Source organism: Lagenorhynchus albirostris, chromosome 4, assembly GCF_949774975.1.
Source record: "Lagenorhynchus albirostris chromosome 4, mLagAlb1.1, whole genome shotgun sequence".
Taxonomy (NCBI): domain Eukaryota; kingdom Metazoa; phylum Chordata; class Mammalia; order Artiodactyla; family Delphinidae; genus Lagenorhynchus; species Lagenorhynchus albirostris.
Window position 1 is genome coordinate 76,150,773 of NC_083098.1, and position 27,306 is coordinate 76,178,078.

General features: G+C 44.7%; 1 protein-coding gene across 3 annotated transcripts in view; it reads left to right on the forward strand.

Annotated features, from left to right (window-relative positions):
* Positions 1-13,497: 13,497 nt before the first annotated feature.
* Positions 13,498-27,306, forward strand: part of USP46 (ubiquitin specific peptidase 46) — a 62,386-nt gene continuing 48,577 nt past the window's right edge. Inside the window, exon 1 of one of the 3 annotated variants that reach the window (XM_060148196.1) lies at positions 13,498-13,703. In XM_060148196.1, coding sequence (XP_060004179.1) covers positions 13,668-13,703 — 36 coding nt within the window. In that variant the 5' untranslated portion in view covers positions 13,498-13,667. Of the gene's footprint in view, positions 13,704-16,203; positions 16,262-27,306 lie in introns of those variants that run through there. The other 2 variants (XM_060148197.1, XM_060148198.1) reach the window with 2 other exon arrangements.

Consider the following 27,306-nt stretch of genomic DNA (forward strand, 5'->3'; position numbering starts at 1 on the left):
TATTCAGGTTTTATATTCATCAAAAGTATGTTTTTAAAATTGATGTTGGAGATGGAACCATGAAGCGTTGGCATCAGCCTTCTGAGACAGCGTTTCTCAAAGTATGGCCACAGATCGTATATATCAGAATCCCCTGGGGCATTGGTTAATATGTAAATTCCTGGTCCCCATCAAGACCTACTTGGTCAGAGTCTCTGGGAGTAGAGCCCTAGAATCTGCATGGAATCTGCATTTCTAACAAACTTCTCCAGGCATTTCTAAAATAGCTATGGAATGGATAGCCTTATGGGATTACCTCATCAGAGCTTGGGGACAAAACACCAAGTGGGTACACACCTGAGCAGTTACTTTAAAATAAGGTCACAAGGGCTTCCCTGGTGGCGCAGTGGTTGAGAGTCCACCTGCCGATGCAGGGGACACGGGTTCGTGCCCCGGTCCGGGAAGATCCCACATGCCGCGGAGCGGCTGGACCCGTGAGCCATGGTCGCTGAGCCTGCGCGTCCGGAGCCTGTGCTCCGCAACGAGAGAGGCCACAACAATGAGAGGCCCAAGTACCGCAAAAAATAAATAAATAAAATAAATAAGGTCACAAGATCAATGACCACTGATAATTCAAGAAAACAGAGGATGGATACATTAACTCCTTCAAGAAGGGCCCAACAGACAAGAGTAGAACTATGCAGTCCTGGACCCCATACAGTGCTCTACCCTGGTTGAGACAATCTAGGTTCTGACTACCCATTGTTACTAGACCTCTGGGAAACTTTCACAACAGTAAATCCTGTACAGCGTGGCTCTACATGACAGTGAACTAATCTCTCCTGTGGATTCCCATGGACCACTGTTGTTCGCATCTGTAGCCTCAGATCCTGCACAGCTGCTGTCCACTGGGCTCCAGAGACTCCCACTGCATGATATGTGTCATCACATCAGGTAACATGGTTCTGTATCCGTTAGGACATGGGGTGCCATTTGTATTTGAAGGATCACTTAGTACTGTTCTCATATGTCCTATTTTTGAATTGCTTATCTCCTCTAGGGAACATACTTTCAATATTTTATTAAAGTCCCCGAATGCTTGACATTTTGAGCAACAGATTTGTTTAGTTGGTTTTTTATATAAGTGATGATCCATTTTTGTAATTTCATTTGCCTTTATTTATTGAATTTTAAATAGCATTGTTGAATGCACTGACTCATGGGGGTTGGGGGGTGGGGAATACAGATGCTTAGAAGAAGAGCCAAGCTTGCAGACCTTGCCAATTGAATTTTCTACAGATTAGAGAAAGCTAAACTACATCTCTCGGCATGTTTCTACCCATGTACTTGGGAAGAGAAAATGGGAATCAGGCTCCTGGGGCATAACAGAAGTCCCAGATCTCCCTGAATGAACGCATCCCCATTGTCTGTCAGTGAAGCTCTGTATTATGCCAATATCCAGCCCATGGAAAGAGCATGGCAAAGGACAGCATTGGGCAATCCAGCAGGGCCCTGCAGGGGACCGGAATTATACGCACAGCCTGTTTTGAGATTCTTCAAGTTGCTGCCAAAGCCCTGGCATGGAGCTCCAGGCAGAAACCTGGCCTTGATACTATTTGATAAGGGCAGGAGTCATAAATTCAAATGCCTATGGGGGCCAGGAAGGCAGCATAAAGGAGTGAAGAGGCCTGGACAGGAGACTGGTGGATTAGGGAAATATGTCCCCACCGAAGGAAGCCATCCATCAGCTTCTCCTGGCTGTTACCAGGAACAAGGTCCCTGAATGGCTAGAGCTTTTGATATTTCAAGAAAGGCAGATAATCTGAATTTTTATGTGAATTCTCTAGATCTCAAATGTTGGCATTAATTCAAATAGATTTTAAACACTGCAATGGTTAAACTAAATATGTCTGTGCGTCATTGTTTTGGGGCTTTTGATTTAAGGAAATACAATACCTTAAATTAATACCGCAGTGAAATAGAGGAGAGCTTGTATTTCCCAGACCAAGATGGTAAAAGTTAGAGTCTATAGATGGTTTGCTGATGCTGTTAGCAGAGACTCAAACCATGAACTTTTTTTTTTAAAGAAGACAAGAATGTCTTCTTTTCCTTCTTTTTTTAAAAATAAATTTATTTATTTTAATTTTGTCTGTGTTGGGTCTTTGTTGCTGCGCGCGGGCTTTCTCTAGTTGCAGTGAGCGGGGGCTACTCTTCGTTGTGGTGCATGGGCTTCTCGTTGTGGTGGCTTCTCTTGTTGCTGAGCACGGGTTCTGGGTGCGCAGGCTTCAGTAGTTGCAGCACACGGGCTCAGTAGTTGTGGCTTGTGTGCTGTAGAGCGCAGGCTCAGTAGTTGTGGCACCCGGGCTTAGTTGCTCCGCTGCATGTGGGATCTTCCCAGACCAGGGCTCCAACCCATGTCCCCTGCACTGGCAGGCGGATTCTTAACCACTGTGCCACCAGGGAAGCCCTCAAACCATGAACTTTATAGGGATAAATTAGCTATATTTTGGTCAGTAGCCAGAGGCTAGACATTTGTAATTGTGTGCCATTTGTCATCTAGAAGCTCTGGATCAATGTATATAGATCATTGCAGAACCATAATTCAAAGTCCATGGTCTATTGATTGTGGGTCAATGGTGACATCTTCCTACAAGAAAGCCATCACATTATAGAGCTAGCCCCCTGACCCCCTTGAGTCCTCAGAGGAAGACAGAGCAGAGTATTTACATGGATTGCTTTATAAAACTCTAAGCCTTGACTTGCTGGCAAAGAAAGTAGTGAGAATTTAGGCAGACTGCTTTGCCTTTCTGAAGAGTGATAGCCAGATAGCATGTTCTGTTGAGATTGGATTTCAGTGTTGAGTTGTCTTCTAATTAGTCAGAGAGAGAAAGCATGGCTATATAATTACAACATGTGGACAGAGTGTTCTTTCATGGTTAACTAAGTGCACTTACAAAATTAATCTGGACTCTGGGAAATTAAGTTGAGTTTAAAGAGAAATTTTAGACTTAAGAAAGCACATTGAATAAAATTTTGGGTATCCTATAAAAGACCAGGGGTGTATGGACTAGAATTCTAGTTCTACCTCTGTCTGCAAACGATATGGGTCTTGATCATTTAACCTCTCCTGGTTCCAAGTTGGTTGAATTAGATGAATCTAACTGTAATATTCAATTGTTCTACAACTTCATTTTTTTTTAAGCTGGTTGTTTTCTGTTACTGCTTATAGTCGTTGACTATTCATTTTTCTATCTTGTTTCATTTCGAGGAGATATTAGATGAATCCTTCTGTTTGCTAGAAAAAAAATGGATGGACCTGTCACATATCTATGTTATTATTTTTATACTAGTTGGGACATGGACTGCTCATTGAGATGGGCTTAAAAGGAAATAGGATGATGTGGAATCAGTACCAAAAATATTTTGATGAGCATTATTAAGTTATATATGGTTCCCTCTGTTCTGCTATAAAAGGAAACACAATCGTTGTTTATTAAAATACAGTATTTTAATACCACAATGAAATACACACACACACACACTCACCAAAATGGCTAAAGTTTAAAAGTCTGATAGGTCTCCGGCCTCGCTCCCGGGATACCCATCTCGGCTAGGGGGTCACTGCCGGTGCCCGCGCGGGTTGGCGCGGCGGCCTTGGGGCCTGGGCCCGGCCACCGCCTCCTCCTCCGCCGCGAGCTCCGAGGGGCCGCGAGATGCAGCCGCGGGGCCCTCCCCCCGGCGTAGTCCCCCACTAACGGGGACTTCATCTCTGTCTCCTCAGCAGACGCGGAAGACCAGCAGCATTGGCATTACTGGGCTCTAGTAATGCAGAATCTGCCTTAATCATAATTTACATTTTGACAAGATAATCCTTCAGTGATTCATATGCACATTAAAGCTTGAGAGGCGCTGATCGAGAATATTATGAAAGATCAAGAAAAAGAGGAAAATTTTTTATAGTTAAAAGATCAGGGGCAGTTTAATATTGGTAATATTTTGCCACATTTTGAAAGATAGGTAACGTTTTGTATATGTAGGACGGAGGGAGTATGTCCATATGCAAGGGGCTGCCTATGAGGAAGTCCCTTACACCAAGAAATGGCTTAATAAGAATGGGATTTTTAAAAATTCATCATACATAATAAATGCTATGAAAAGGAGGTTCAGGGACTTCCCTGGTGGTGCAGTGGTTAAGAATCCTCCTGCCAATGCAGGAGACACGGGTTCGAGTCCTGGTTAAGAATCTGCCTGCCAATGCAGGAGACACGGGTTCGAGTCCTGGTCTGGGAAGATCCCACATGACATGCCGCAGAGCAACTAAGCCCGTGCGCCACAACTACTGAGCCTGCGCTCTAGAGCCCGTGAGCCACAACTGCTGAGCCCATGTGCCACAACTACTGAAGCTCACGCACCTAGAGCCTGTGCTCCGCAACAGAGAAGCCACCACAATGAGAAGCCTGCGCACCGCAACGAAGACCCAATGCAGCCAAAAATAAATAAATAAAATAATTAATTAAAAAAAAAAGAGGTTCAAAGGTGGAAGTGGTTAACTGCAGGAAGGGATCTAGGAAGCCTTCAGAGACAGATGAGATACATTTTGAAGGAAAAGGAGGAGTTTTTCAGGTTGAAAGAGGGAAGAGCATTCACTTAAAAATTGTGCAAATGCAATAATTGGTCGAGGCAGTCCCTGTATTTTATACTTCTCAATCTTCACAGACCTAAAACAATGCTGATTTAGACCATGAAAAAAAAAAAGTCTGATAATATTAAGTATAGGTAGGATGTGAAGCAACAGGAACTCTGACACTCTGCTAGTGAAAGTATTAGTATGACCACTTTAAAAACCGGTTTGGCATTATCACCCCATTTGAACACATGCCTACCCTATGGCCCAGCAACTTACACCTAAATGTATATCCAACAGAAATGTGTGCCCATGTTCACCAAAGGACACATATAAGAACGTTCATAGAAGCATTTTTGGTTTTGTTTTTTGCGGTATGCGGGCCTCTCACTGCCGTGGCCTCTCCCATTGCGGAGCACAGGCTCCGGACGCGCAGGCCCAGCGGCCACGGCCCACGGGCCCAGCCGCTCCGCAGCACATGGGATCTTCCCGGACCGGGGCACGAACCCGTGTCCCCTGCATCGGCAGGCAGACTCGCAACCACTGTGCCACCAGGGAAGCCCCATAGAAGCATTTTTGATAATAGCCTCAAGCTGGAAACAAACCAAATACCTGATGGTGTTGAATTTGTATATAAACTGTGACATCTTCATACAACACAATACTATACAGCAACAAAAACTAACAAACTGCAGCTTTTCTGAGCAACATGGCTGAATCTCATAATACTGAGCAAAAGAAGCCAGGCAAAAAAGAGTTACACACTGCATGATTTTATTTATAGCAACACAAACAGAAAGCTCAGGCAAAACTAAGCTATGGATTTAGAAGTCAGTGTAGGGGTTACCTTTGGGGGAGAGAGCATAGTGGTTGAGAGGAGTGTGGGCGAGGACTTCAGGGTGCTGGTTATGTTCTATTTCTTTACCTGGGTGGTGGTGCACAGGTGTGCCTGTTTTGTGACAATTCACTTAAGATTTATGCATGTATTTATGTTTTAATTAAAAATTAAATTTTCTGAATGTTTAAGTTAAAATATTAAAAACATAGGAAGGTTTCATGCTTTGTGCTTAGACATGATATCAACAGCTCTTTTAGTAATAACCTATAGAAATCAATAATAGCTGTTGCTGAAACATTCTTTTATAACAGTGACTTCAACTAAATGGCTCATAATTACCCACCCCCAAAAGAAGATAAGTAAGCTATCTTGAATTGTCCTTTTTATTCAAAAAGAAAGTCTAAACAGCAATGAGTATAGTGTGCTTCAAATGGAAACATCTACAGTATCAGTTTCAAAGGTTCCAGTTGAACCAGAATTCCATCAAAAACAGCATATATCACTTGTAATAATTTGAATCAATTAGTACTCTTGAAACTTTTGAATCTATTTACCTAGTTCATGCAGAGCTTGAAAGGCTTATCAAATGAGTATGTATAGCATTCAGAGCCGTCAGCTCCTCAGAGCCTATCTCTTTTTGGTCACTGGTAACAGCGAGTGATGACTGGCATGTGTATAGTGCTTTTCAAGGTTCATAGCACCACAGCCACCAGTAGGAGGATCTGCTCATGTGGCCTTATCAGTGTCACCCTTCATTTGGCTGTCTGACCCTATTTTCTGAGAAGAAATGCAAGAGTAGAACCCTAAACCTTCACTGGGGACAAAGTTGTACAGTGAGAGAGTTCAGGACAGTCTTATCTTGTTTTCGATGAACCACATGGTTGCCAGCTTTCTAGAAGGGCATGATCACAAAAGGAGAATTACAGGTGTTGCTGCCTGAGGGAAGTCTCATTCCAGGTGCCACTTGTGAATCCCTGCCCTTCCACCAGGTGGCAGTGGTGGTCGGGAGGCTGTTAAAACTATGGAAGTGATCACATATGGGCTGGGAACATACTAGGGTATAATCTGGTGAGAAGGCATACATCTTTCTTTTATTGTAAATAGTGTTTATGGACATGGAAGGAATGTAAATGCCCCCAAAGAAAGCCTGTTCGAAATCTGATTAGGCTATTAGAACAACTATTCTCTTACCCTAGAGAGTCTTCTTCTAATCTTATCCTTTCAATCGCCCATTCAACAAATATTTATTGAGTGCCTTCGATGTGCCTTACTATTCTAAGGGGTATGGCAGTAAACAATGCAGTCAAAACCTCTAAGGAGCGATGGAGCGTCTATTCCTGTCTACTAAGAAGATGGAGGCCATCTCATGTTAATTTCCTCAATCTGGGATGTACTTCCTCCTTTCCAAAGCTCTTGGGCCCTTGATGTGACCCGTACCCTTCTAATAAGGGCACTCCACCAAGCCTTACTTGTAGATTCACTAGCTCCTCACATTTTGATGACAAATATACTAATAATTATGGTAAAAGGGATAAATAAGATGACCAAACCCTTCCATTGATTCCCTTGCCTCCCTTAAGGTGCTGAGATCTCTCCTTATTTTATGACCAAATCTCTCTAGAAGTCTTCTAAATGAGGGAAGCTCATTTGCTTCAACTTCCTTGCCACACACTTACCTTCTAAACCCTGCCCTCCTCATACCCGTGAGGGCTGTAAATTCTATATAATTCAGATCAGAACTTGGAGGAAAGAGAAAACCACCAGGAAAGCAGGGTGGTGAGTAAAATGGTTCTGATTAAGTGAGCCAAGTGTTGTAGGTAAAGAATTAATTACCTGTCAATTATCTGAGAGACTCCTGCGTGCACCTAGCATCGTGCCAGGCATTTCAGGTTTCTAAAGAAACGTCAAGGGACTTCCCTGGCAGTCCAGTGAGTGAGACTTTGCCTTCCAATGCGGGGGGGCTGGGGGCGGTGTGGGTTTGCTCCCTGGCCGGGGAGCTGGAATCCCACATGCCTTGCAGCCAGGAAGCCAAGGCATGGAACAGGAGCAAAGTTGTAACAAATTCAATAAGGACTTTAAAAATGGTCCACATCAAAAAAAAAAAAAAAAAATCTTAAAGAAACGTCAAAAGTGACCTCTGATAAAAACCTACCAAGAAAGGTGAAACTGGGAAGTCTTCCTCTGGAAGTGAGCTTTGAACGGAGTTTTGAGGAGTGAGTGGACTTGAAATAGAAGGAAGAATAATCATCGGAGGGTGAGGCTGCAGGCCTGGAAGCATGGAGAGTGATGTAAATATTTGATTTAAAGGAGGCGCTTGCAAACAAGGCAGAGACCCAGTCCATGAAGGTAATTTTGAGCTCTTCAGTTGTCTAGTTCCCTATCTCTTCTCCCCTTGAAAGCCGAACACCTTTAGTCTGTTTTCTCACGTCCCTCTTATTTATGAATCCATTCCAATATGGATTATCTAATATCCAGTATCCTAACTGTTCCATGCAAAGTGCCTTTGATAGAATTCAAAGAACTTTTGAGTAATAGGTTCTGGTGAAATAATGCTTAAATGAATCTGGGCAAGTTACTTAAACTCTCTGAGCTTCAGTTTTCTCTAAAATGAGGATTATATATATATGCCTTCCTCATAGGGCTGTCAGAAGGATTAAATGCACGTTAAAGTTTTGGTCAAGAATTGAACATTGTTACTATTATTAATCATCTTCTTTGATCTCTTAGCTGTTTTTGATACTTTCGACTACGATGTTGCATGTTTGTTTGCTTTTCTTCTACCACGTTAGCAGCACTGTGTTAGTTTTCTTTGGCTGCTCTTCCTCCGTCTGATCTTGCATGGCGGAGCTCTTTCTGACTAGCCCTTTATCTATTCTCAGCCAAAGCTCCTTGGCAGGGCTTCCCTGGTGGCGCAGTGGTTGAGAGTCCGCCTGCCGATGCAGGGGACGCGGGTTCGTACCCCGGTCCGGAAAGATCCCACATGCCGCGGAGCGGCTAGGCCCGTGAGCCATGGCCGCTGAGCCTGCGCGTCCGGAGCCTGTGCTCCTTAACGGGAGAGGTCACAACAGTAAGAGGCCCGCGTACCGCAAAAAAAAAAAAAACCACAAAACTCCTTGGCAGGACTTCCCTGGTGGTGCAGTGGCTGAGAATCCGCCTGCCAACTCAGAGGACACGGGTTTGAGCCCTGGTCTGGGAAGATCCCACCTGCCGCGGAGCAAGTAAGCCTGCACGCCACAACTACTGAGCCTGTGTTCTAGGAAGACCCAATGCAGCCAAAAATAAATAAGTAAATTCATAAAAAAAGAAAACCTCCTTGGCAAAACTCTTCCTAGGCAATTTCATCCATAACCACATGTCCTCTGTTATCTTCTATATATTAATTACCTTTAGGTTTATCTCCAGTCCAGACATCTCTTCTGAGCCCCAGTGGTACCTGATATAACTTTTCAGGTGTTTCATGGTTATCTCCAACTCAACACCTCTGAAACCAAGTTCACTTCTCAACCACCTACACCTGCACCTTCTCCTCCAGCATTCCCTATTGTAAACAATGACATTCCTTTTCATTCTAGTCAGAAACTTGGGTCTCATCTTTGACTTATCCTTGTCCCTCATCCCAGTAAATCACCAAATTCAGCTAACTACCTCCAAAAAAATGTCTTTGATCTATCTGCTTCTCCCCTTTCCATTGCTATTCCTTACCTAAACCCAGGCTCCCAGCAGCTCCGGGACTCCCTCTCCACAGATTTCTAACTGGCCTCCCCTAGAGCCCTTTTGCTCTCCTTCAACCGTCTTTCCCCACACAGTAGCCAGCTACAGTCATCTCTTCTTTCAGTTAATCAAAATGTATTAACAAATAGAAATCGAATCATGTTCCAACCTAGCTTGAGTCCTTCAATGGCATTTCAATCGGCACTTCAAAATAAGCCAATTGTTTCAAAGACTTAGGGAATCTTAACCACGCATAAATACACGCATGATTTTAGATGCAGTTTCCCCATTGTAGGAACTCACTCCAAAGTTAGCTTATCCTTATTTTACACTAAGTACGTGCAAAAAGTAGTGAAGACATTCATAAACAGTTTCACATGAGAAATCGAGCAGTACGAGTGCTGTGACTGCCTTCTCTTATCCTCGGACCACCGGCGCCTCACACAGCAAGCATCTGGCCCAAAGCATGTCTTCAGGATTTGTTTGATACATGATGAAAAAGGGAAAAGGCTGTCATAAAGTTCCTCACAGAGTTGAAATATAATCCTCAGAAACCAGTTTGGTTTTAAAGTACAGTCAGGAAAATGTTTTCCCCTGAGACAGCCAAATGTTTACTAGCACTTGCATCTCACATGAGCTGCAATAACCTATTTGGCAATGAGGAAAAAAAGGAAAGGAACGAATGTGCCAGGCACAGTGCCTGAGACCGGATGAGATTTTTTTTAATGCACAAGACAAGGTTCCTTCCGTCCAGGAGCTTCCAGGCCACTTGGAGAGAGGCAACTGTCCAAATATTTAATATCTGATTTCTTGGCTGCTCTTACGGACAAGGCCCCGTGTCCTTCTTAGGTGTAAAATGGTGAGCAAAAACAAACCTCTCTCTCACTTCACATCTAACGAGGGTTGGGAAGCACACATTAATCAATCAATCACATGCACAATAATGATAGCAGTGTCACTTATGTAGTGGTTAGTGCATGTCAGGCATATTTTTTGTACTCTATATAGTAACACTCTATGAAGGGGCCTCTTCTTATGGATACAGAAATTTCCACATAGAGAAGTTAAGACACTTGCCCAAGATCATACACCTATTCCAGAGAGTCTGGATCCAGGATTCGTTTTTTAACCACCCAATCTACTGCCTCCATGCTGTGTGCTAGATGGCATAAGCATATTCACAAATATAAGGTCCGTGAAGGGAAGACTGATGGTGCTGTAAGAACATACGACAAAGGCATCCCATCTTGTCTCAAGTCATCTGAAGGCTGAGTGGTGTTAACTAAGCAAAGAGGGGAAGCAGGAGGGGGCACTGACACAAAACTGGTAATGACAGAAGGGTGAGCATGGAAACACCTGGATATAGTTCATTGGTGGTGGTGGGAAGCAATCTTGGACGGCATCAAGGAGGAGGCAGATCTAGAGGAGGAAGACCTGGAAAAATCTATGGAGTGGGTAGAGAAGAGAGGAAAAGGAAACACCATGAATTCAGAATGAACCTGATGAATTTTGGACATAGGGAGACAATGGTGTATTAGAATTGTTTCAGTTGTGAGCAGCAGACACTCAATTTGAACTATCAGAGAAAACAAGGACTTTACCACCTTGAGTTGCTGAAGAGTCCAGGATACAGATCTGGCAGCCACAGGATAAATGATGTCGTTAGGATCTCTTTTACATTTCTCAGCTTTATATTTCTTCATTCTCAGCAAGTGGAAAGATGGCAGCTCTAGATTTTATCATATCAGCTCAGCAAACTCAGGAAGGGGAGCACTTCTTTCCCCAAAGACCCAGGGCCAACTCTCATTGGCTCAGTTTATATTACATCCTCCTAGCTGAACCAGTCATTGTGGCTGGGCCACGAGGTGCTCTCATTGGCCAGGCCTGGATCATGTGCCTTCATCTGTTTAGTGCTAGCCTATGTTCCATCTCTCCATTTGCCCACTTTTCCCAGTTTTAACTCTATACTTTTATACCAGCTGGCCCCTATATGTGGAACACTTTTCCTCAAAGTTCTCTCATTAGCTTGTCAACATTTTCATCATTTTACCTCTTACCACCTCCAAGTAATGTTTCCTCCCTGAACAAGGCTGAGGTTACAATTATTCTTCTTCAACTGATGCCTTTTCCAATTTAGATCTGTGAATACCAACCTTGTAGTGGTGTAAAAATGTATTTAATTATTCATGAGTCTGACAAGATCTGCTGTGTTAAATTGATTTGCTGTGTTTGTAATTCACTGCCTGAGTTTCAATCTGGATGTTTGTCTATATTGAACACTTCAGTTTTAGGCTTTAGGCTGTTAAAAGGCATGCAAAGGATGCCTTGCTAACGTAGCATTCAGTAATCGAGTGATGTTCAGTTTTCATTATGTCAATGGCATTTTCAATCCTGTGGACTTTGCCATCCATTATGCCAATGTTGGCAGAAATACTGAACTCTATTATGGTATAAAATTTCCATATCATTTAAGGTTTTGGATTAATGCCTTCATAGTGGAATGTCTGTGAAATTGAGTCCCAAGGCCTGAGTTTTAGCCTTGAGGTTGCTCCTGAACTTGTTTTATGACTTTCCTCAAGTATTTAAACCTTTCCAGGTGTCAGTTACCCAACTGGCCGTAAGTTGGGTGTTTTGCTGCCTTCTCCTCTCTTTAAGGTGCTTAGCCAGATTAGCACACTAACTTCAGTTGTAACATTTGGTGAACATGATTGAGGTAGGATACTTGATACCCTAAGCCTTATTTTACTGATCTACAAAAGGCGATTATAATAGCATCTATTACCTGATGATTATGTTGGTGCCTGAAGATTACGAATGTAAAGAGCATCATGAATGACAATGGCAAAAAATTAAAGCGAGCTATCATCATCCTCAGGATCTGTTTGGAAATAAGATGTAGGCAGAATGACTCAACATAAGCAGGAATTTATTCCTTAAATCCATTAAGTATACAGAGCCAAGATGACCCCAAGGAAACTTTAGTCGCTGTTGTTTGTCTTATTTCCATCCCAGGTCCTAGGGATGTTAGCAATCGATGGTTCTCAAATCTTACAATGCCTAACACTAAACAGATAATGGAGGACAGGAAGCGTGCTATTTTCCCAGTATGTTCCTCTTGGTTAGATAAAAGCTATCTTCAATTATATTAACTTCTCCTCTAATTCGATTTGTCATTAAATATATTGGTTTAAGAATTATCATGCGTTGCGCTTGTACAACTTCTCTGTTGAAAGCACTGAATTGCAACCTTGTATGAGAATTGTTTCACACCTTCGGAAATGGGCTCCTCCACTTCACAGGAACATATCTGCTAAATGGTGTGGATTCGCGCTTTGAGTCAAAACCCACGACCTTTTATGCAGGAAATGTGTGTAAGCCGATACAATGACCCTTCTCAAAACCTAAAGAGGTTGGGTGCCCGCATGAGAGGTAGGTATTTCTAGAAGACGCGGAAAAGTTTGGTTTTCGTTCTTTCTAGATTCAAATCGCTCCTTGGACCGTCCCTAGTCCTTGTCCAGAACCGAGACTTTCCCTTTGTACCTGCTAATGTCACAAACTGGCCGAGCGCGCCGTGGCTGGCTTCCCCTCAGACCCAGATTCCTGTCCCCTCCCGGCGCCCTCGATCAGGCAGCCGGCCCGCACTGTCCAGGGCTCTGGACACTCCCGTGTCCTGACCCCATTTATTTCTTGGGTCCCCGCGGGTGCCATTTGGCTGGAGCCCCGGAGAGAAACGAAAAGTTGGATGTAGTCACCCCTACCCCTTGCCTCCTCCACTCGCCCAAACATAAAAACCCGGGGCTGCTGGGGGCCGCGCGGCAGGAAAGAAGAACAAATGATCGAAAGCGGCCCCCTGTCCCCGGCGACGTGCCCCGCTTCCCCGGCCCGAGGGCAGCCCCTTCCGCCGGCCGACACCCCACGCGGGCGTGGTCCCTGCTTCCCGGGCGGTGCCGCGGGCCGGAGGAGGCCGCCGACGCGTCGGGGTCCGCGCGGGGGACCTGCGGCAGCCGCGCGAGCGAAGGCCTGGCCGCGCATTCCAACCCGTTCAGAGTGAAGCAGGACATCAGAAGAGAAAAAGAAAAGAGGCCGAGCCGGGGTGGCCGGGGGCGCGGGCGGGCGGAGGAGGGAGGAGGAGCCGCGGGGACCCGGGCCGGGGCCGGGTCGGGGTTGGGTCGAGGCCGGGCGCGCGGCGGGAGCGCTCGGGGCGCGGGCTGCACGCGGCGCTCGGACCGCCCCTCCTCCCGGCGCCGCCGGCCGCGGCCCAGGCTCCCTCGCTCCGCCACTCCCCGCCCCTCCGCTCTCCCTCCCGCCTCCCGCCTTCCCCGCCCTCCCCTCCTCCTCTCCTCCCTCCCGGCCTCCCTCTCCCAGCCAAACTGAAAGCCGGACCCCAGGCCGCCTCCCCGCCGCCGCCGCCGCCGCCGCCGCTGCGCCCGGCCTCCCCGCGAGCGCTTCACCATGGCCGGTTCTGTTTTCACCTTATAAAGATGGCGGTGCGGGATCGCTGTAACCTTTAGACTAATGACTGTCCGAAACATCGCCTCCATCTGTAATATGGTGAGTGGCCGCCGCCGCCGCCGCCGCCGCCGCCTCGGGGGTCGCGCCCCAAGCGCGGCGAGGCGAAGAAAGGGAAACCCGAGTCGCACGCCCGCCCGGCGGCCGGTGGGGGTGGGGGCGGCGGGGGCGGCGCGGCGCCGCCAGAAGTTCCCGGCCACGGGGCAGGGCGGGCCGGTTGCGGCCCCGAGCCCCCCGCCCCCTTCTCGGCCCCGGGACCGGGGACCCCGCTTGCCGGTCCCCGGGCCGAGCCGCTGCGCCTCCGCCCTCGGGTTGCGGTGGAAGCGTCTTGGGGGGGAGGCAGAATCCGGACGTCCCGGGGGACCGGGTTGGAGGAGAAGCTGGTGGGGGGGGGCACCCATCCTGTCCTTGCCACAGATAAGCCCTGCCGGACTCCCTGACCGCCCTCATCTCATTTTTTAGTTCACTCCTTAAACTGTATTTAAGATTCACTTTGCAGAGGCAGTAGGTGTATCTGGTGAAATCTGAAATGTGATAGAGCTGTAAAAAAGTGCAAAATTGTGGTTAGGGAAGTGAACTTCTACCTGGTTTAGGAAAGCATGGCCTTTGCTTTGGATGCCTCAGTTTTCCCATCTGTGAAAGGGGGACAAGGTTATAAGGCAGTAACAATTAGAGACCCTAAGGGTGGGGCCGGCTGGGGGCGTGGAATTGGTCTCCAGGATTATCCTGCCTGATCCACTGTAGACCTAAGCGCGGACTGGTGGGCGTGGACACCGCAAGGGGACCTTGCTGGGCTCCAATTTGGACTGGGTCCATGACGTGGTGATCACTTTAACTTGGGTTTCTCCCATTGCTTTCCCTTCGTTTTCATTTCCTGCAGGAACAACCTCCAGCCCTTGGGTCCCCAGGGTGCATCCTGCTGGTACCTCTACTTGTCAGAGCCTTGGAGAGCACAGCTCGCCCCTGGAGTAAGGCATTGCCTTCCTGTGCAGGATGAGAGAGTGTGTGCTTTGCCTTAGCTCTCCAGGGTTCCCCCGCCCCGCATCAAGTCTCCCCTCCCCCGAGCTGAGTGGAACACATGCTCTTTTAATGCCAGTTTGGGGGAACCTCCCTTGAAGCTAATAATACAGGCCACTAAAGGGAATCTGAGGAGGCTTGATTGAGAAGCCTGGGAGTAAGGTGATCTGGCTGCCCTTCCCCCATCACCCAGCTTTATAAATCTTCTGTCCCACATTCTGTTGCAAGATTAACACATGGGAAAGGAGCATTAGGGAGCCATGTGTTAGCTCAGGGGTGGAACCAAGACCCACTGGTGCTGGCTTCAGTTTTCAGCACCGTTGGACGCGGCTACCGCTGTGGTCGGCAGAGCAGTTGCTGGGCCTTCCCAGAGTGATAGCTGCAAAGGTACTGGTGCAGGACCAGATGTGGTGAGTGGCTCCTGGCACGTTTACATTTCCTCTCTTCCTTCCTTCTCCACACAGAGACAGGTCTTCTGCTCCTTCCTGTCGAGTGGCATTAATGTCGCTTGGTGCAGTGAAAAGATGATGCCTTTCCTCTCCATCTCTCTGTCTGCTAAGACCAGCTCCTGAGGGGAGCTCTGAAACCAGAGCATCTCCAATACTCTCTTTCGTGCCTGCTGGGGTGGCCTCGGGCTTACAGGGCAGTGAAGCTCTTGGTTGTGTTCCTGTCCTGCTTGTGTGTGGCGACACCTCTCTGTATTGAAGCAGGCTGGAAACTTGAGAGCTAGCTCGTCCCAAGATGAAGTCAGTCCCTGCTTTTTTTTTGGCCCTCAGTGCAGTTGGGGCTTCTTGGTGGCACACCTGAGTAGAATGTCACAACCTGTTTCCAGTGAAACTTGGCCAGGGAGGCAAGCTGCAGGGAGGACATGAGAGGAGCAGGCTAGCACTGTGTCTGGAAAGTTGGCATCTCATATGGAGTCCCTAAAAAGGCCCCAAATTTAGGGTCATCACCCAGGTGAGGTGAGGAACCAATAATTCATAACTAGGGAGTCTTACGTTTCTAGTTTCTATATGGACACTGTGCCTGGAGTAAGTGATATGAAGAGCTTGGGCTCTAAAGTCAGACTTCCTGGGTTCAGTGACCTGCTTCTAACATATACTAGCTTTTTGTCCTTGAACAAGTTGCTCTCTCTACTACTTTCCTTATCTATAAGAAGGGGATGATAATGGTTCCTACCTCATGGGACTGTTGTATTAAGTGAGTTACTGAGCCTAGTATGTAGCAAGTACTCATTGAGTGTTAATTGTCATCAACATCATCTTTCTCGTTATTATGTCATCTTCAGTGGTTTAAAGGACAATGGGTTTGATGTCTTCTTGTACCTGATGGAAGCAGCCACTAAGATAACCCACATGTTCATTTATGCAAACCAAGCTGACTGCAGTATAGGGAGGCTGGGACGGGAATCCTTAACTCCGCCCCTTATAAAAGGCTGCTCAGGTCATCGTGGCCCCTCCCAGTCTTGCTTCCGACAGAGGAGGCTCCGTGATGAAGAGACTGCTGTCTTTTCACTTGATCAAACATACGTTTTTCATTGGACTTCTCTTTAGATTCTTCACTTGATGATGCATTGTTTCCAGGTAGGTTTTCTATGGGTCTCTCCTCACTGTTTCATTTCTCTCTGGGGCTCTTACTGATCCTTCCCACTCCCAACTCCATTTGGTCCCAGCTGGTCTGAGTCGTAGTTAGAACGAGTGGCAGGTTTTTTTTTTTTTAAGCAGGTCATTTGGCTTATTTTAAACAGGCTGATGTGTGTCCAGAAAGAGTGTTAAAAGATATCATCCTTCTAGGTAAGCCTTGTACAAACCGACCTAGCATTGAGAAGTGGATTTGTTTCATCCAGCGGACAAGAAAGGACCCAGCAGAGCAGGAAAAACCTTGTAGCAAATCCTTTGTGTGATTGAAAAATAAACACCTTCTCTTTTCCCCACACTTCTTGTGCCAGTTTTAGATACAGGGGTTGTGGGAAACATTCACATCCCCCCACTTGTCCCCTACCCCACTGAAGTTTTACATTCCATTGGCAGTTTAATGGGAGTTCCCATTTGTTTTAATTTCACTTCGTGTGAATTCCTGCCATAGTGATTCTTCATCAACTTGCTTAGGGCTTGTCAGCTTAGCCACACAGCGTGTCTGGTTCAGAGATAGTAAAGCTTGTTTGGCTGGTGTGTTGTAATTTTTAAAATGTACTAGCCGCTACCAAACATAAGGAAATGTTCCTTGTTGATAATCTTGTGACTTTTGTGCAGACCAATGGATTTAACTTCCTACATATTTTTATGGCCCTACAAATGGAAGGTTTTTTGGGGGTAGATTTTCTGTTTGAAGAGCCTGAGGACTTTTCTAAAGAGGAAGCATTTGTTAGGAGAAACCAAGTGTGCCCTCTAGAAATGTGACTGGTACTGATGCAAATTGGCCTAAATCATCAAATCTTAATTTCACTTGTTAATAGCGCTGTAAGTTGTGCCACGGAAGAAATGCTGTGTGTCAAAATAGATTACATTTTGTTCCTGAAAATGGCCATCTGTTGAGGACCTTTATGTTACTGTTGGCACATATTATGTGCAGGTACTTAATTGAATGAGGTGAGTCCCTGTCCCCAAGGAGCTCAGTGGTTTCTTATCTTGTGGGTAAAACATTGGTAAAGATGAAACAATTTCAATGCAGTGTGGTATCCACAGGGTTAAAGGTTGAACAAAATCTCAGAAGCGATTCAGTGGACTGATGAACACAGCAGGATGTTTCTGTAATATAACTTGCATTTGACTCAAGTTTGACTATTTTTTTTATTTGGTATGAGGACATGATTATGGTCAGCGTAACTTAGAACTGGAATCTGTGCCATTGAGTGTCTCTCCAGCTAAGCCTGAGTCTAATGGTGCCTCTGGACAAATTGTTATATTTCTTGAGACCTTAGTTTTTTTCCTCAGCTTGTAAGACTGATATATATTTTTTTGGTTGTCAGAAACTTCTTAGTGAGTAGTAGTTTCTGGAGTCTTGACTTGAGTGGCTAACGACTTTGTTTAAAACTGTATTGAATTTACCAGATATTACCATTTCAGCATTCATTGAACAACCCCAGGATATTATTGGACACCACTGTGAGTGCCAGATTTGAATTCTTGTACATAGATGAAGTCACCTTGATATGAAGGGGAAGTAAAATTAGTAAACATTTGTAACAACGCTAGAGGATTTTTATAGAGATCACTTTATGTTGGTAAGTCAGTTACTTATTTGAGGCAAGTGTTTTGAGAATAGTTGAAAAAAAATTTTAAAGTTATTTAAAAATATGTAAATCTCAAAATTTGGAAGAGATAACTTGATTCTTCCTCTATTACTGTTACTCCTTCCCGTTGTCAAAGATTATTGGAAATCGTAAGTTGAGTTTAATATGTCAGCTCGGAGAGGTTAAGGTCATGTGTGAGTGTCTCCACTGATACTTGTCAGATTTAGAAATTGCAGCCTGAGGTGGCATGGGTTAATGTTTAAAGAAAAACTCTGTTCTTCTGGCCTCTCAGATCTAATATGGAGGAGTTTGTGTTGGGTTAGGACCTGACAATTAGGTCTACAGATTCTTCTTTGTTTTTCTTGGAATCGTAAGGGAAAACAAAGCTGAATGACAATATTTAGTTAGAATTAATGTGATACCATTTTCTGGATATCAACTATGTGTGTTCCAGTTCACCCAAACAATAAAACCTATTTATTTATTTTTCATTAATGTGGAATTTTGGTGTGTTTGGGTTGTAACTGAAAGTAATTTTCAGTTTTGATTCTCTTGAGCAATTAAGAGAAGATTGTCTAGTTCACGTCTTCCCCCTCCCTCTCCCCCCTGCCCCAGTCTGTTTAGTTAGTTTGAATGAGTTGAGGTTTTATGATGGTATTTAATTCTGTGGTATCATCAGAAAGGTATCTCTTGGTGGTTTTATTTGCCTACCCACGGAGCCAGCCCAAAGCAAATCGATTGGGAGAGATGTAAAAAAATGGTGTCTTTTAGTCTAGTTAACTTTTCTGGCCTAAGTATTTTAATGTAACTTCTTACAAGAAACCTTCACTTGTGGTGGAACCAAATGCTAGTCTAAGGGTTTGAAAGGCCTTGCTGATCTTTTACGAGAATAGGCCACCCCAAAATGAACCAGCAAAAACGTTTCTTGAGGCAGATAAATTCTGTGTCAGCAACCAACCCCGGCACTAAAGGCTTTTTGGAATATTTCTGTTCTGGGATTGTGGCTTCGAATTTTGGGGATGTCGTAAGTCCTCTACATGGAATTTTACCACAATTCTGAGAATGATTATTTGCCATGGGTAGTTTGAAGAGTGAGAGGGGAACCCTGTTGGTTCTCTGAGCTTTCCATTTGTAGGTTCAACCTTCCTCCTGCCCATCAAATTCTTTTTTTTAAAAAAAAAGTATTTATTTGTCTGCGCCTGGTGTTGGTTGCGGCACGCGGGGTCGAGCTCCCTGATCAGGGATCGAAGCCGGGCCCCCTGCGTTGGGAGTGCGGAGTCTCAGCCACCGGACCACCAGGGAGGTCCCCGTCAAGTTCTGATTCCACTCTCAGAACCCCCAGATGCTCTCAAGTAGCTCAGACTTGGGGCCCTTTTTCTAGGTGGTGATAAATTTCAGGCATACAGAAAAATATGGAGACTGATAAGAGTGAACACCCAGTATCTTCCATCCTGTGAAGAAATAAAATATTACAGATACAAGTGAACCTTTCCCCATCTCATGCCCTTCCCACCAGACAATGACCACTCTTCTGAATTTGGTGTTTATCACATGTTTTTATACCTTTACTAGATATGTAGGTCTTCATAAACCAGATTTGAGTTTTGCTTCCTCATGTTTGTAATGCTGAACAATTTGTTTGCTTTTGTTTAAATAATGATTTTGAGGTTTATCCATGCAAATACATGTAATTCTAGGTTATTTTAGCTGCTGTATAATATTCCATCACATGCATGTGCTACAATATATTAATTCATTTTATTGTTACATTAGAATTTTGTGTGTGTGTGCCATGACAGTTTTGAACCTGTCTCCCTGTGCATCTGTTTAGAGTTTCTCTGTGGTGCATACCTAGAAGGGAAATGGCTGGGTCAAAGGAAATGGGCATCTTTGACTCTAATATATTGCCTTATTTCTCTCCAATTTGCATTCCAGCCAGCAGGTTTGGGAGTTTCAGTTGCTCCACATGCTTGCAGACACTCAGTATTGTTAGACTTAATGTTTTGCCAGTCTGATGGGTGTGAAATGATATCTTTGTGGTTTAAAATTTGCAATTTCTTGTGTCCTAGTGAGGCTGAACATCTTTTCATGTGTTTATTTTGCTGTTTTTTTTTTTTTAAGAAGATGTTGGGGGTTGGAGTTTATTAATTTATTTATTTTTGCTGTGTTGCGTCTTCGTTTCTGTGCGAGGGCTTTCTCTAGTTGCGGCGAGCGGGGGCCACTCTTCATCGCGGTGCGCGGGCCTCTCACTGTCGCAGCCTCTCTTGCTGCGGAGCACAGGCTCCGGATGTGCAGGCTCAGTAGTTGTGGCTCACCGGCCTAGTTGGTCCGTGGCATGTGGGATCTTCCTGGACCAGGGCTCGAACCCGTGTCCCCTGCATTGGCAGGCAGACTCTCAACCACTGCGCCACCAGGGAAGCCCTGCTGGGTTGTTTTTTTCTTTCTTTTATTATTAATTTTTTTAACACCTTTATTGAAGTATAATTGCTTTACAATGGTGTGTTAGTTTCTGCTGTATAACAAAGTGAATCAGCTGTATGTAGGCATATATCCCCATATCTCCTCCCTCTTGCATCTCCCTCCCACCCTCCCTATCCCACCCCTCTAGGTGATCACAAAGCACCCAGCTGATCTCCCTGTGCTATGCGGCTGCTTCCCACTAGCTATCTGTTTTACATTTGGTAGTGTTACATATGTCCATGCCACTCTCTCCCTTCGTCCCTGCTGGGTTGTTTTTATTTTTTAATTTTATTAAAAAAAAACCTTTTTATTGAGGTATAGTTGATTTACAATGTTGTGTCAATTTCAGGTGTACAGCAAAATGATTCAGTTATACACACATATATATATATATTGTTTTTTAGATTCTTTTCCATTATAGGTTGTTACAAGATATTGAGTAGAGTTCCCTGTGCTACACAGTAGGTCCTTCTTGGTGATCTATTTTATATACAGTAGTGTGTATATGTTAACCCCAAACTCCTAATTTATCCCCACCACCACCACCCTTTGTGCTGTGGTTTTTTTTTTTCTCTTTTTTCTTTTTCAGCCGCACCACACGGCTTGTGGGATCTTAGTTCCCTGACCAGGGATTGAACCTGGGCTCCTGGCGGTGGGAACGCCGAGTCCTAACCACTGGACCTCGAGAGAAGTCCCTGTGCTGGGTTGTTTTATTATTATTATTTTTTTAATTTTTATTTATTTATTTTTGGCTGTGTTGGGTCCTTGTTGCTGCGCGCGGGCTTTCTCTAGTTGCTGAGAGCGGGGGCTACTTTTCGTTGGGGTGCACGGGCTTCTCATTGCGGCGGCTTCCCTTGTTGCGGAGCACGGGCTCTAGGTGTGCAGGCTTCAGTAGCTGTGGTGCTCGGGCTCAGTAGTTGTGGCACACAGGCTTAGATGCTCCATAGCATGTGGGATCTTCCCGGCCCAGGGCTCAAACCCCTGCATTGGCAGGTGGATTCTTAACCACTGCACCCCCAGGGAAGCCCTGGGTTGTTTTAAATCCAGGGGCTCGAATCCAGGGGCTCGAGAGCAGTTTTCTAGGGCTTGAAAGTCAGGATTGCGGTGTTGGTTTTGTCTGCACGTAGGGAAAAGGAAAATGAAGGGGAGCATCAGGGAGACCAAAGAAAAAGTCAAGCAAGATAAGGATGGAATGGAAGATAGAGGCTGAGGACATGATAACAAGGTGGGGAAAATGTAGCAAAAGGATTATAGACTAGAATGGAGAAGATAGTCTTGAGTGTTGAGAGGAAATTTGGGATCTTTTACTGTGCTAGCCAGGCCTCAGTTCAAGTTACATCGTTCATGCCCTGTTTAATCGAATTTGGCTTTGGTGAAAATCGTGTCTGGGGCCTCTTCCGGTGAGAATAGCAGCAGGGCTGGACCTGTGGAGCTTTGTTCACCCATTTGCTTTTTGAAGTTCTGTTAGAAGGGCAACGTGAAGTTAATGTTCTTCCTGAAATACATTTCTTTGTCCTTCAGGTTAGATACACTGTGCAGGAAACCAGTTTTTATCAGGATCTGCTTGAATGTACTTGTGGAATTATGATCTCAAGTATTTAGAAAACATTCCCTGTGCTTTATTTTAATTTTCAGAGTATGATGAATGTCACCTTATTGAATGCAGACACGTATGGTTTTAAAAATATGAAATATTTTTAAAATATTAAAGAATATACTTGAGTGGTTCTTCGGTGTACGAAAGAATTGTGCCCACAGGTGCATTCTTTTATTAAAAATTCAGCCTCCGGGCTTCTGCCCTCAGAGATTTTGATTAAGTAGGTCTAAGGCAGGAAACCTGGAATCTGCATTTTAATAAATATTCCCTCCTCTACTCACTCCCGCTTCCTTCTGTTGCAGGTGAGCTAAGGATCACAGTTTGAGAAATGTTGCTTTCCTTGGGTAATAACCTTGGCCTCCTAAAAAAAATATATAGCCTATAGAAATTATCTGCCATGTGAAAGGTTTTTTTAAATCTATATAAAATTATTTAAGGTAGTAATTTAACTTCAAGAGCTATAGATCGTTGCCATTCTGTAGATGTATTTCCTGATATTAAATAGTAGAGTTTTATTGCTTTATGTTCCTATAACAGGGATTCCCAACCCTGGCTATACATCACATCCCCTGTGAAGCTTTTGAAAGTAATTTTAAAGAAGTTAAATCACAAAACATTAGCACCCAAAAAAGTATGAAAAAAAGAATGTAATTTAATATATGTTATATACCCAAACGCCACCCCTTCAGATTTAACGGACTTATACTTTAATCATATTTGGTTAAGATCATTTTTTAGATATGCTACCTTAAAAAAACCACTAACCACCCCTATCTCTTTGCTATCCCCTCCTCCTAGAACTGACCATTTTCCTGAAGATGGTATGTGTTTACCATGCATGTCTTTATACTTCTATTTTTGAATCCGTAAGCAGTATATCTGTGTGTGTACAACTGTATAGCCTTTGTGACTATCTTTTTTCACTGAGCAATTATATTCGAGAATATGTTGACACATATACATCTATTTATTTTCTATTTATTCATTCTAAGGGCTCTTTAACAGTATTTTTTGACTTCACAATGGTTTACCTATTCATTCCCTTATTTAGGGACAGTTGGGCAGTTTCCAGAATATTCTGTCTGGAAACAGTGCTGCAGTGAATGTTCTTGTTCCTGTCTTCTTTGCACACATGCCTCCATTTCTCCAGGATATAGCCCTGGAAGTGGAAACGCTGCTCTTAGGATATGCTCGCCCGCAGCTTCCCTAGGTATTGTCAAATTGTTCTCCACAGTGGTTGCATGAATTGGAGCTTGTCTGAGAAGCAGCATCTAGGGCGTCAGCCTCAGTTTCTGACTGTATGGAGGTGTAGGTAGGTCTGGAGTGGGTTTTAGGCACCTGCATTTTTTCCTTAAGTGCCACCCTTGATTCTGATCAGCACCCAAGGTTGAAAAAAACCACTGTGTTAGACTGGCAGCCCCACGAGGGCAGGAGCTACGTTTATCTTATTCACTGGGGACTTCCCAGCATTCAGCACAGTGTGGTAGATTCACAGTAAATAATTATTGGATAAATGAATGAAGAGATGCAGCATGGGAGAATGGAACGCTTGCCTTGCAGTAAAGCAGTGCTCCTCAAATTGTCTTGTCTTTTTTTTTTTTTTTTTCCCGTCATGCCGTGCAGCATGCGAGATCTTAGTTCCCTGGCCAGGGATCAAACCCGTGCCCCCTGCAGTGGAAGCATGGAGTCATAACTATTGGACCACCAGGGAAATCCCTCCTCCAATTGTCTTGTCTGCAGGAGTTACCTGGGGATCTCGTTAAAATGCAGATTCTGATTCAGTAGGTTAGGAGTGGGGCTGAGATTTTGCCTTTCTAGCATCGTCTCTCGTGACCAGATGCTCCTGGTTTGGGGAGCACACTTAAGACCCTACGGAGAAAAGGAAAACAATTTCTTTTTTCCATACAGCTCTAAAGTGGAGCAGTTTGGGGTTTAAAATCCTGCTTGGTAAATCTCAGGGCCTGTTTCCCCATCTCTTTACAACACAAAATGGCATGATGAAATACCCTCCTCACTGCTTTTTTTTTTTGAGAATCAAAGGATATCTTGCCTGCGGAAGCGTTTTGTGAGCTGTGATGCCCTCACGCATATTACTTTTTCATAATTCTCTTTTAGCGAATGAACATTTTCCTTCAGTTTGTTCAAAGCACAGAGCTGTTGGTATTGCAGGAGCCAATGGGATCCTTTCATCTTGACCTGCCATCTACATTTAGTGGGCATTTTGGGAAAAATAGGATTGGGGAAGGAGGTTGGGCAAGGGCAGAGGCAAAATTCATCAGATGGTGCGGTTCTGACTGCGGGTGCTGAGGAAGTGGGTGTCCCTTCTCACTGTTTCTTGAGTGTGAAGGGCTAGAATGAGGTCACATCTCTCCCAGTCAGCTCTCCAATTTCTTCCCCAGGTCAGACACTTAAAGTGAGAGGGGGCACGCTCAAACTAATTATTTGATACTCATTGATCTATAGGTGTAATCAGAGCTATTCAGGGCAAACTAGGCCTGTGGTCAACCCAAGGTTAAGCCACCACAGGACACTGTCATTGAGATACAAGTTTTCAGGATGCTTTGGTAACTGGGGTCCTGCCTCATCCATCTGAGAGAGGCCGGCTGGTGTGGAGAGTGGAGGGCGGATGAAAATAAAATAAATACAAATAAAGTGATGTTTAGAACTCGTGTGTATTGTGTGCTGGGGTGTTCCCAAGCTTCTCTTCCTCTAGAGGAAAGCCATGGACTGCATCCACTTCGTTAGACCAGTGATTCTCAAGTGTCAGTTTGTTGTCCTCCACGGTTTTCATTATATCTCAGAACCACTTGAACTTATTTATTTAGTAGTTGTCCTTAAGTCTGTTCAGCTTCTTTTAATTTGGCCTCATTCTGTGCTATGACATCTGTGAAGTAGCGGGTTTGATGAGCTGGTTATGTGCTTTTTAAATACATATCAAAAGCGTAGTTGCTGAAGTTAAAAATGTTCATATTCGTGCCACCTAAGATTATCTCCCCTCCCTTGGGCATTCATGGTCTGTAGTTCAGGAGACATCGGCTCGGATAAGAGGTTCTTTATGGTGGTTCGCCTAACTGGCTCTTGGAGGAGCCCTGTTAAACTGGTTTGCGGATGGCAGGCTGGTGAGCTTCCCCCCGAGGGAGGTCAGCGTGTGGATGGGATCCGGTTGGTTGGATGTGAGAGCTGGCCATCATCCACCCTCTCAGAGACTCTGCTTCTCATCCATGGCATGTGGGTGATGAGAGAACTTCCCTCCCTGGGGCATTGTGGGGCGTAAGTGGAATCATTTGTGTCTAGCGCTTAGCCCGGTGCCTGGCCATTTTATTGCAGTTTTCTTCTAGAGCCCCCTCCTTCCCACTAGCAAAGGAGTCCAAAGGCTGTAGTGGAAAGAGCCCCGATCTCGGGATCCGAGGTCCCGGGTTCCAATCTCGATCCTGCCACTTTGTCACTTTTGTGGCTCTGGGCAGATGAGTTTAGGTCTCTGGGTCTGTATGAGAGCCATTCCTCCTGGTGAGTGCTGAGAAGGTGAGCTAGCATGTTGTAAGCTCACTGTGGCTTCCAATCTGAGACAAGCCCGGGGAGGGGAAGTGCGTGGAGCGGACAAAAGGAGGAAGAAGCTGTGATTTCCGACTGAGATGTTGTTGGAAGACGCAGGACTGAGGGTGTGTGGCAAAGCTTCTGTAATCATCAGTCAGGATACTGTGTTTTTCCTTTCCTGGTAATGAGGGCACATCATGTGGTAAATGATTTTCAGTCATCTGATAGGCATAAACATACCCTCTTGTGTTATCTGGTGTACACTTAGGTATTCCTAACAAAAACACGTGAGGCGACTAAGCTCAGTTTCTTCCTTTTTTAAAAGAATTTTAAAAGAAAGTTTTTGAAAAGGTGAATATGAGTTACATGGTAGAAATTTTAGATTGTACAAAAGGATGTATGTTGCAATTATACCCACCATCCAATTCTTGTCTCTGGCATCCAGCAGTATTTGCTGTTTCTTCTGCTTCTCTTCAGAGGTATCTTATGCATACCCAAGCAAGAATGTTTATATTTCTCTCCTAGTTTTTAAAAACACAAACAGTGCTTGTAGCATATACTCAACAGTCTTGATCTGCCCTTTGCTTTTTGTATCTTGGGGTTGGGTCTGTGCTAGTAAGTACAGAGCATCCTCATTCTTTTTTTATGGCCGCAGAGTATTCAGTTGCCTGAACATATTGAATTCACTTAACTAGCCCCCAACTGATGGGCTTGAAGGTAGTGTTCCAGTCTTCGGTTTTTTACAAACAAGGCTGCAGGGAACAACTTTGTCCCTACATCATTTTGCATACTTTGGGGTGTATCTTGTCAGCTGACTTCCTAGAAATGGATATGCATTTGTAACTTCGATGCATTTGTAACTGCCAGATTGCCCTCCACTCTCAATATGTGTGACTCTCGTAGCCCACAGCCTTGCCAAAGTCGGGTGCTCTCCAAAAGCTTTTTTATCTTTGCCAGTGGGGGAGAAAATGGTGTCTTGGTATATTTTTAGTTTGCATTTATCATATTAGGAGTGAGCTTGAGCAGCTCTTCACACATTTCAGAAAACAAGCTCAATTTCATTTAACTGTTTTGCTGTTGGCAATTATTTTCAAAGTCTGTAGGGAAGGACCAGTTTTATTTTTGTTTTCAATCTGTCACAGACTAATACTTTTGTAAAATACAATAGAACATTAATTGCAAAATGGAATAGAAACCTCAAAGTTGCTTAAAACACCGGGTCCAGTTGTTTTATTACCAAACTCTACAGGTGCAAACTTACCCGGTCCATTCATTGTACATGTTTTCAGTTTCTGAACTTTGCTCCCGGGCAGAGCAATAATGCTTTGAGCAGTACCGCTGTGAAGACCTCCTGCTACCTCTCTTTTCTCCCCTTGCCACCCTGTCTGGGGAGGGGAGAAGAGAGCACAGAATTTTATATTTTGTTTCATAATCAATACATTACAGGGTGGTTTCAGTACATTAGACTAAAATATCTCTGGTAGTGCAGTACCGATGCAAGGGCAGGGATTCCACACTGTGAGGTGGGGATCCTGCTGTCCTGGTTTTTCACTGATGAAGACCTTGAGCTCGAACTACAGAGGGGGATGAGGGAAGTACTTGAAATCACCCTATTAGTTAAATTTGAGGACTTGGCCTCTTTGACCTGGGGCTTTGCCAGGATCCTGTGACACCAATGCTGCCTTTCAGGGAAACGATGAGAAGGGTACCTTTGGGTAAAGTAGGAGCTTAAGAGACCTCATCGTCGAGGAGGCAGCTTGGTGCCTTTGCAGAACACTGGGTTGGGAGTGAGGTTCTTGGTTCTA